Consider the following 10,270-nt stretch of genomic DNA (forward strand, 5'->3'; position numbering starts at 1 on the left):
TATTTCTGATTCTGATTTTATATCTTTCACGTTACTGTAGTTATGTTGGTCTCTACTCTACTTTAAACAACATACTCACCACACTGGGTTAATGAGGATGTCAAAATGTTCTCTCTCAATAACCTATACCAATAGAAGTTGTTCCCCATGTTTTCCATGCTGAGATGAATACCCACATATTTCAATATCCTACCTCTTTGAGCTCTCTGAAGCAACATGTGAATGCAACTTACTGTCTACCATTGCACACAATACTGTGTATGATAAAATGTATTATAGTACCTTTATGCACAAAAGCAGTGCCAGAATTACAAGGTGTAAGATCTAAATATCCAAAAGTGATCCATTTGTAACCGACCAACAGGGCCCTTTTAAGGTGCTTGAGGAAGGAGTGGTGTGTTGCTTTGTCCTGCTAATCCAGTAATTATCTGAAGAGAGGGTGATGGTATGTGACTGGGCCAGCCTTACTATTATTACCAGTCCTGAAAACCTGCACAGACTCAGATCACCCAGTACTTTGGGAAAATCTGAGGTGGTGAGCCATAAGGGGTCCTGGAGTGAGTCCCAGGAAGATTGTAGAACAATTTGAAAGGGCCAATTTCACTTTAATTAACTTCACACCTCTTAGGTACGAACAGTCTAGAGCATTACCTATCCCTGAGGAAATAATGGTTAAATATGTACCACTATCAAACAGAATTAAACCTAAGAAAGGCAGAAAAAGATTGAGAGCCACTGAGCTAGATGAGATGCTTTTTTACTCACAATAATGTTCACCACGTTTCACAGGTAAGTACATAACAATGAGAAAAAACAATAAAACAGGCTGCATTTAAAATATTTAATGTAATTAATTAACATAATATATTACAAGGTATCAGGGTAATTTATTTATCATTTTACAATACAAGGTTGTACAATGAAATGAAAGTTTGTAGTCCCTTCATGTTACACACATAGAACATAACAGATAATTAAATTTATAGCCTATTAGAATAGGCTAACATATAAAATAAATACCATTATTTTTCATAAAACTGTACCTTTTCATCTTCATTCATCCACAATTGACCCAAGTGGTAGATCCATAATGTTAACTAGGCATTACATTAACTTGCTGTTATACTGTTAAACATTTATGGGCCAAACGCATGCAACCCTCCTTTTTTTTCGAAAGATGTTTGACTTGATCCCACATAATGAGTCAAGCCATATACTGATTGGGGGTGATTTCAATTGTTATCTGGATTCATCAGGGTTGTCTCAGTTTGAAAGATGTGTGCATTTACCAGGCAGGGAGGGTCTAACTAAAGTTACAATCAAGTTGCATAATGGGATGTGTAGGATCCAGTGTTTCTGGAGCTTGACCCACACTAGGGACCCACAGTCAGGATATCTCTGCCTCTGCTGCACAGATTATGACGTGTGAGTCCCAGACTTGCTAAATCACTGGAGTACCTTTTTAAAGTAATGCTAGGTTTTGCGCAAACTTAGATAAATCAACCCCAAATTATCTGACTTTGATCATTTTGTGAAGGGTAGCAGCTAATGTGGCTCCTCATAAATAAAACAACTCTACTTTGCTATTCTCCCTTCCCTAAATAAAAAAAGAAATATCTTGTGAGTCAGTGGTAAATAGTTTTATCATTTATTAAAGATAGCATGTTCTTGAAGTAGCTTTATTTTTGCAAATCATCAGTATGTCTGATATCAAATTTTACATATATGAATTATAGATTTAATTTAGATTTTCATCTTATTCCATCTTTCAGTTAACATTAAAATGGCATGTTAATAAATGTAAAAAAAAAAAGTAAAATTGGTGTACATGTAGAGCATGCAGTGAGCAAGGCATGTTAAAGCCTGGGGTTTAGGGAGATGGTTGGTCATAATGCTGTCAGGTATTCAGAGCAGGATGGTCAGCGTGGACAGACTAATCAACTGATTAAGCACTGTAGGCTGGAGGGTCAGTTTGTCCCTCTCGGTTTTTAGAATAGCTCACCATCTGCAAAACAACACAGCATAAGGGGAGGGGGGGGATTTCCCTCTGAACCTAAAGACAGTATCCACACTTACATGATTTCACAGATTTACAACAAACCTGGCAGCTGACCTGTGAGGGGAGCTGAGCCAGTGACACAGATGGTGCTTGGGAATTGGGCAGATCATGTGCAGTTACTGAAACATCTCCAGGTACAACCACGATTGATGGCTTCTACAAAACAAACAGCACAAGGGGTACATCTCAGTTTGCTTAATTGCATCCATATTTCCCTGCATGCAGGAAAAGATAGAGGGAATTTGGGAATCGCTCAGTAGATTCATTGATGCTGAGTTTGTATTTGTACAGAGCATGTGATGTGCTGTCTGAATAATAATAAGAGTGCATAGTTACCACTGCAACTACCACTCTTTTGTTGTGAACTCCTCCCACACGGCATAATTTAAAATATCAGTCTCTGCAGGTTTCCCCTTAAAATAAACTGTTTGACTACACATTCCTTAAAAAACTGTGTTCTGCTACTTAAAACTTGTAAATGGACTTCACTGCTCGGATATCGAATGTACATGATTTCCACTGGAAGCAATGTGTTTTGACATTTATTGATATTCTATTTGTAAATTAATTATTTTATAATCCAGGTTATGATTACAATGCTTTATAATTTGTAGAAATGATTCAGTAGCCCAAATGTTCTTGGGAAGGTGGAAATTATGTAAATATATCTCACAACATAAATCGTCTCCTTGCTCCTTGCACAACAACTATATTTCTACCTGACACATAGAGATTTTCAGCATCAGAATCAGAAATACTTTATTGATCCCCGTCGGGAAACTCTTTTCAGAAATACTTGCTACATGTACTACTCACATGTGACTGAATGGATGATTAATATTATTAGGTATTAATGAATCATAAATTATATATTAATTACTAATATAATTGATTATATATAATTACAGTGTGTTTATTGATGAAAGACCACAGACTCTCCTTTCTCCCCTGACTACATTATTATTCATGATGCAGATTAGGGGAAAGGGGAAATAGTTGTTTATGATTCCTTTATCAATCAAACCCACAGATCTGATCCACTAGTTTTAAACAGATGGAGAAACAGACAAATAAAATCTAAAACTTGAGATGAGTCCTGGTATAAAACTACACAGATGTTGTGATGTAGTATCAGAGCAGTCCGATCACCTGCATTATCCAATCACTAACAGATTTCCAATAAAGTGGTGTATCGGTCTGATAAAAGGCTTCCATGAAGGCTGGTCTCATGTATTTTGCTCATGTCTCCTCAGAGATCCGTCCTCCAAGCAGAAATAAGAGCACTGGAGCGTCCTTCATGATGGCAGACCAGATTCATTTCCGTATCACATGAGGAGCGAGCAATGATCAAATAAGGGAAATGGGATGTATCCCTGCTCATTGCATTTTCAAGTGCTTTTCTTTGCCTGTTATTTTATTTAAGAAACTAAGTTTATTTGGCCTTTAGAGCACACCATTCAGTGTGTACACAACTAAATGAAAGTTCTGTGATATTACACTGAATTTCTCATCAGTCAGTGGTTGACTCACCTCTGTGTTGCAGTTGCAAGTAGCATTGCAGGCAAATCCTGTGACGGTGACTGAAACAATGAGCTCTAATAAATGGAAAACTGCCAAGACCCCCGAAACCCCCTGCATCCGAATCTGGCAAAACAAACATAGGAAGTTGTAGTCAGTAAGTTACTAAGCCTTAGTGGGCCCACTAAGCTTTGAATTCTAACCCTAACCCTCGCTTTCAGCAGGTATTTCTACCTCCGCAGCTGCAGAGTCTGGATCTGTGATTGTGGGCTACCTGCTGCCCCCATGTTCCTGCTCGACAACTGCCACTACAATTGTTATTATTAGTCTTATTATTATTATTGTTGTTGTTATTCCTATCACTATAATTACTTTATAATTATTAATATAACCACTACAATTACATTATTATTTTAAAATTCTAGGTGGAATTTGCCTTGTGCCCCCCCAGCCTGTAGATGTTGTAAATATCAAACCGCATACCACATATGGGTAGCAATAATTTTTCCAGGAATCAGAGCCATAACATTGGATCATCAATCCTGTAGCATCCAGAGCATAGAGGATGGTTGCAGTACAGGAAACAACTGCTGCTGCAACACTGACAGCCAGAGCGCCGTTCACCTAGCAGAGAGACGAAAGACGAGACAGACATCAGGTCATCTGGATCTGCACCCATCTGCTCAACAGCTCAACAACGCTGACATCTGTTGTCCATTTGCATGCAGGACGTCTCCTAACAACATTTGCTGAAATGATACAGGTGCTTTCCAGAATTCTCTGATTGGCCCAGGGACAGGCTACCTATACCTCAGAGCAAGAAGACAGTTATGGTTTATCGTAGAAAAGGTTTCAGTCGTAGTCATCTGGACACTGTTTTTAGTATCAAGACGTTTCGGATCCCATCCAGAAGTCATTCTCAATTGTGAAAATGGGACGGGAAATAGAAATTTAAGCTACTCTGTGTTTTATAAGCCCTGCCCTCAGGAAGGAATCTGCCTGAGTATCTGTTAAAAGCTAGTTTCACCTGAAACTGACCTAATAGTTTCCAAGATGGCCCAGTAATCAGTAATCAGGCCTATTGTTTTCTGGCTGCATCTACTTCATCACTGTTAAGTACCTGATTAGCATGTGATTGGCGTGACCAAGGTGATAATACACTCTGATAGACTTTGGGCAGAATGAATCTCAGACCACCATTTCTGTTCAAAGAGGGGTTCTCTTTTTTCACAAAAATGGCTTCCTTGACACCCCGTTCAAACCAACTCTTCTCTCTACTTAGAATCTTCACCTCGCTGTCTTCAAATGTGTGGTTTGTAGCTTTTAGATGCAAATGTACGGCGCTCTGCCTGATTACTGATTACTGGGCCATCTTGGAAACTATTAGGTCAGTTTCAGGTGAAACTAGCTATTAACAGATAATCAGGCAGATTCCTGCTTATGTAACACAGATTAGCTTAAATTTCTAGTTCCCGTCCCATTTTTTCACAATTGAGAATAACTTCCGGATGGGAGCCGGAACGTCTTGATTCTGAAAACAGTGTCCAGATGACTACGACTGAAACCTTTTCTACGATAGAACACTCCTGGACAAATGAGGGACTACACCGTCTTATTTTGAAGAATTTTGGACAGTTATGGTTTGTAACACTAGTTCAAAGGTCAACTGTAACAGGGCTCTCTATCAGTGGTAAAAAAGCCATAAAACTCCAGATAATACATTTTTATTAGCAAATATTTCCATGGTAACGACGCAACATTAGATAAAATGTAGTGATCACTGAGATGACTGATCTAAAACTTTGAGAACAAAGTTCATTAAAATGTCATTATGTGGATTTGAAAGCAGCTCGGTGTTATAAAGTAAGAATAGTGTGCAATGCCAAAATTAGCATTGCTGCAAACATCGGTATCATTGACCTCTTCAGAGAAAAACAATGGCTGAAACCAGTACACAGAGATTCTGCAGCTGAAAAGAATTAGACTGATTAATGGGTCAATTAATAGATTAGTTGATCAACAGGAGATTCATTGCCATCAATTTTGATTATCCTATTTAACATTTTAAAAGGAAAAAGTTGTAAAAATGTACTTGTTCCAGCTTCTAATAGCAAACTAAATATCTTTGGGTTTAGACTGTTGGATCTGAATATGTCAGCTTGCACTTGAGAAATTGTGATGGCCATTTTTCACTATTTTTCTGATGTTTTATAGACCAAATGAGTAATCATGAAAATAATTGTAATAATAATACTGATATCATATATTGATGTCATATATAAAAATATCTTAAACTCAGTGTTGACTAACAGCAAAAGTTGTTACTATTTGATATAAGAAATTTGAACTAGGTAAAGTTGGATAACGCTCTATCTATCTATCTATCTATCTATCTATCTATCTATCTATCTATCTATCTATCTATCTATCTATCTATCTATCTATCTATCTATCTATCTATCTATCTATCTATCTATCATGCTTATATATATCATAAGTTACTGTAGGAATAATGGAATGTAATATTTATGTGAAATACTTTTACCAAATGTTTACCAAACCAGTATGTTTGCTGTAAAGTGACTAAACCTACCAGATATATTCTAAATCTTTGTAGAAAGTATATCACATGAAGGGCCTGAAATGATAAAGTAAGTGAAATAGTGCCCAGAATTATAATTTTTTTGTTCTGTTTTGTTTTTTGTGTCAGTACTTGTTGATAGCATTTCCCACCTGCAAACTATATACTGTATATTTTTCATACAGTCCAGCTGAATAATATAACACATCTCCTGCTGCTTCCATGACACACACAGAGTCACACATCAATTTAAGTTTAGATTACAATTAGTAGTTAGTATTTTTTATGCAAGATAAATTGGTTAAATAAATCACTTAAACACACATTTGACGGTATAGTGGACACATTTTCTTATTCTTAGCTGATGGAGTGAGTATTTGTCCACAGATTTCTGTCAGCCGCAGGTAGTAAATATTAGTTGACTGGTGGATGTCAGTGATTAACTGAAATTTGACAGATGAACTTCTGTTTAACTGTGATGATATCAGCAGCTGAGGTGGACAACCCACCCGCTCATTATTTATAATAAGCTCCACCTTTTTAGTCTTGTTAGGCTTTGCACATACTACAGCGCAGAGGATGGTTTATGGGTAATAGTACGTTACTAACCAGACACCGATTGAAAGATTTCCCAGCAGCCACTGTCAGAGATCCAGCTGTGATGTACTGCAACAGAGAAGGGCAGAAATACTTGGTATAAATATCTCACCATCTGGAAACACAGAAAGTCTACCCATCCAGACATCAGCTTCTGAAGCATTTCGGTAATCAGTGTCATGAAACTCATTTGACCACATAGTGTTGGTGGTATTTCTAGTGAAGGCAGTTTATTCAGCTGATTTAATTTCACAACAACAGTTCGGCTAGATATGAACTAAATATGTGATCAATTGTGTGACCTTGGCATAGCCATCATACTGTTAAAATAAATCCCATGGTTGTTACAGTTTGGGATCACAACAGACTGGGTATATAGATTAACGTCATGGCAGCTTCCCAGCAGTGAAACCAGCATATCTTTATTACTCTCTTGTGACTGGTTGCAGTTTAGGTCATTAACCCTGTTGTCACAGGTAACAGGTCAATAGGGAAGTACTCTAACTTCATGTGAAATACATTTTTTCCCCAAGTGGTTTCGTCATTTAAACAATTCTATCCACATTGATATGTGTTACAATACTCATGTTATAGATTAGTTTTGATTAGTTTGTTGATATTTTAAAGAATCACTACCTCTACAATGAATGAATGTTCCTCTTAAGCTCAGCTTGCAGCTGTGCTAGATAACGTGTTCTCCATTAGAATTGACCATGTGAACTGTGTAATGAATAGACAGTTCACACTATTAGAGGTCAAGATAAGAATCCCTGTGTGGCTATGATGCATGCTCCTCAGAGTTTCAGGGTATTGAGTGTAATCATCCTTTAAGGAAGGGCCGGCAAAATCCAAACATCTTGAAGAAGAAGCAAGGAGACGATTTATCATTAGAAGGAGCTCCATGACTTACCCTGTGGCTAGGTTAGGTTTGGAGGTTTTGAATACTGTCTTTATATAATGCTCACTGCCCACATGTATGTTGAAAGAGTACTTAGTCACCATTATTACTTCCTGTATTGGCCTAAAACTGTTCCCTCCCTAGGGTGGCTTCACTGTAACAAATGGAGGCCAGGATGAATTTTAATCATATTTTAAGGAACATGAATAAATGCAGCCATTTACATCATCAATATGTTCCTGTTTTCTGTGTTATTTCTCTGTGATGCACTTTTTATTGCAACTTTGTAGTATTTTTCATGTAAGTACAGTGTAAACCAGCAGATGACAGTTTATGCTTGTCACTTGAAAGCAGATCAGCGCTGAAAGGTCAACTCACACACAATGCTCCCCACATGAAAATGCCGCTGTAAACTCCCAGTGTATCTGCATTAATCGCCATAGCTATTCCAAACAGCAGCACCATCAGGCCAATCATGATCTGAACTGTCTGGAGAGATAAATATAAACAGACAGAAAAGTTAACACACAGATGTGAAAAACTGGCTGCTGCACTGATGCCCTGACTTGCTGCAAATCAAGTGTCCACTTTGAGTTTAGAGCACTCAGATCTGAACAGACTTTAAAATATTTTTACAACAAAGGTTTAAATTAAATATTATAGACGCAGGGAAATAAAATGATAGTCAAAATTAGATGTGCATGTGATGGACATGCTACAGATCACTGTGTAGATCAATGTTCGTCTCTTGCCTTATTTTCCCATCTGCACCTCATTGTATCACTCTCAGATCACTGTAGAAAACCATGTGTACACTGGTCTGTCTATCTCCAGAAACGGATCATCTTACCCCAAGCACCAGCGGCCGGCCCTTGCTGAACTTCTGGGTGCCCACACAAAGTTGGTGTCCAGCACCCTGAGGTACTGGGTGCACATGGGTGACCACCACCACACTTCCTGCTGTTGTTGATAAAGATGAAGACATGTTTCAAGTAAAATGATTCTCTGCTGTTCTGAACTGCAGCTTCCTGCTCAGTCAGAAGGATTAAGTAAGTAAGTAAGTTAATTATTGATCAGAGAATCAGAAATACTGATAGCGCCCTGCTCTGACGTACTAAGTGGTCACTGTGCTTTGATTGGACTGTTGCTCATCAATTGGAACACAGAAGGTTATGATGATTGCCTAATGGGTTTGTGTGTGTGTGTGATCTAATAAGGAAACACTTTGCAGAAACATAATGTTGAAGACGTAAATTAAATGGTAACTAACAAACAACCAATAAAACAGAACAAAAAAAACAGAAGCAAGTTAATTGCCATGGGACATGATGGGACATGATAACAATAAGAGTCCAGGGTATGGCTCATGTGACATTTCACATACACTGTCCCTGTAGCAGCGCTCCCAGACCACATGGAGGGAGACTGTCCTTTAGCGGTTGATAGTCTGAGTGTAATATTCATATTTGAAGTGTTCAATTTTTAATCGGGATGGGGAGACACCTCCACTCCCAGATGACTCCCCAACTAGTGCAGTACAGGGAAACAAACGGCAACAGGGGCAAGATAACATGGGATGCAACCCTCATAAAATAATATTTTAAAGAGTACGGTCTAGACCTGCTCTATAGGAAAAGTGCAATGAGATAACTTCTGTTATGAATTGGCGCTATATAAATATAATTGAATTTCATTTCAATTTATTTATAGGTGAGGAGAAGGATTTTAAATTCTATTCTGGATTTTACAGGGAGCCATTGCAGAGAAGCTAATATTGGAGAAATATGATCTCTTTTCCTAGTTCTTGTCAGTACACGTGTCGCAGCATTCTGGATTAACTGGAGAGTTTTAAGCGACTTATTCGGGCAGCCGGATAATAAGGAATTGGAGTAGTCCAGCCTAGAAGTAACAAATGCATGCACTAATTTTTCGGCATCATTTTGAGACAGGATGTGCCTGATTTTTGCAATGTTACGTAGGTGGAAAAAGGCAGTCCTTGAAGTTTGTTTCATGTGGCAGTTAAAGGATAAATCCTGAACAAAGATAACTCCCAGGTTCCTTACGATGGTGCTGGAGGCCAGGGCAATGCCATCTAGAGTAACTATCTTTAGATAATGTGTCTGGGAGGTGTTTGGGGCCAAGTACAATAACTTCAGTTTTGTCTCAGTTTAACATCAGAAAGTTGCAGGTCATCCAGGTCTTTATGTTCTTAAGGCATGCTTGAATGTGATGGTTAATGGTGTCGAGCGCAGCACTAAGATCTAACAAGACAAGTACAGAGACAAGTCCATTGTCTGATGCAATTAAAAGGTCATTTGCAATTTTCACTAGTGCTGTCTCTGTGCTATGATGATGAATCAATTGTACATGTAAATCAACGTCAGCCCTCCTCCAGTCCAGAAGGAGGTGGTAATACACCTGAAGCTGTTTGATAACTAAAAACCTTTTCACTTTAGCAGTTTAGTTACAACAATAACAGTTTTCTAACGTTAGCTAACAATGATCCATGAGCTAGCACAAACACATGAATGAATCGTATTTATGAACTACGAGCGAGACCAGTTTTATTGTCTCTAACGCGCGCCACTCTCTCACCCACACAGATCATTCAGTGGTG

The 10,270-nt window shown here is 38.1% G+C and overlaps 1 protein-coding gene across 3 annotated transcripts; it reads right to left on the reverse strand.

The window, feature by feature from the left end:
* Window positions 1-827: 827 nt before the first annotated feature.
* LOC122865788 (membrane-spanning 4-domains subfamily A member 4D-like) lies at window positions 828-8,690 on the reverse strand. Of its 3 annotated transcripts, none has more exons than XM_044174663.1 (7): window positions 8,504-8,690; window positions 8,032-8,142; window positions 6,768-6,824; window positions 4,061-4,201; window positions 3,590-3,703; window positions 2,114-2,215; window positions 828-2,005 (listed from the first exon to the last, which is right to left on the reverse strand). In XM_044174663.1, the coding sequence occupies exons 1-7, from the start codon at window positions 8,636-8,638 to the stop codon at window positions 1,946-1,948; spliced, it is 720 nt and encodes a 239-aa protein (XP_044030598.1). In that variant the 5' UTR covers window positions 8,639-8,690; the 3' UTR covers window positions 828-1,945. The 3 variants fall into 3 exon arrangements, with proteins under 3 accessions (XP_044030598.1, XP_044030589.1, XP_044030605.1); XM_044174654.1 differs by having other exon boundaries at window positions 2,102-2,215; XM_044174670.1 differs by lacking the exon at window positions 8,032-8,142 and having other exon boundaries at window positions 2,102-2,215.
* Window positions 8,691-10,270: the final 1,580 nt, after the last annotated feature.

The sequence above is a fragment of the Siniperca chuatsi genome, linkage group LG2 (assembly GCF_020085105.1).
Source record: "Siniperca chuatsi isolate FFG_IHB_CAS linkage group LG2, ASM2008510v1, whole genome shotgun sequence".
Taxonomy (NCBI): Eukaryota; Metazoa; Chordata; class Actinopteri; order Centrarchiformes; family Sinipercidae; genus Siniperca; species Siniperca chuatsi.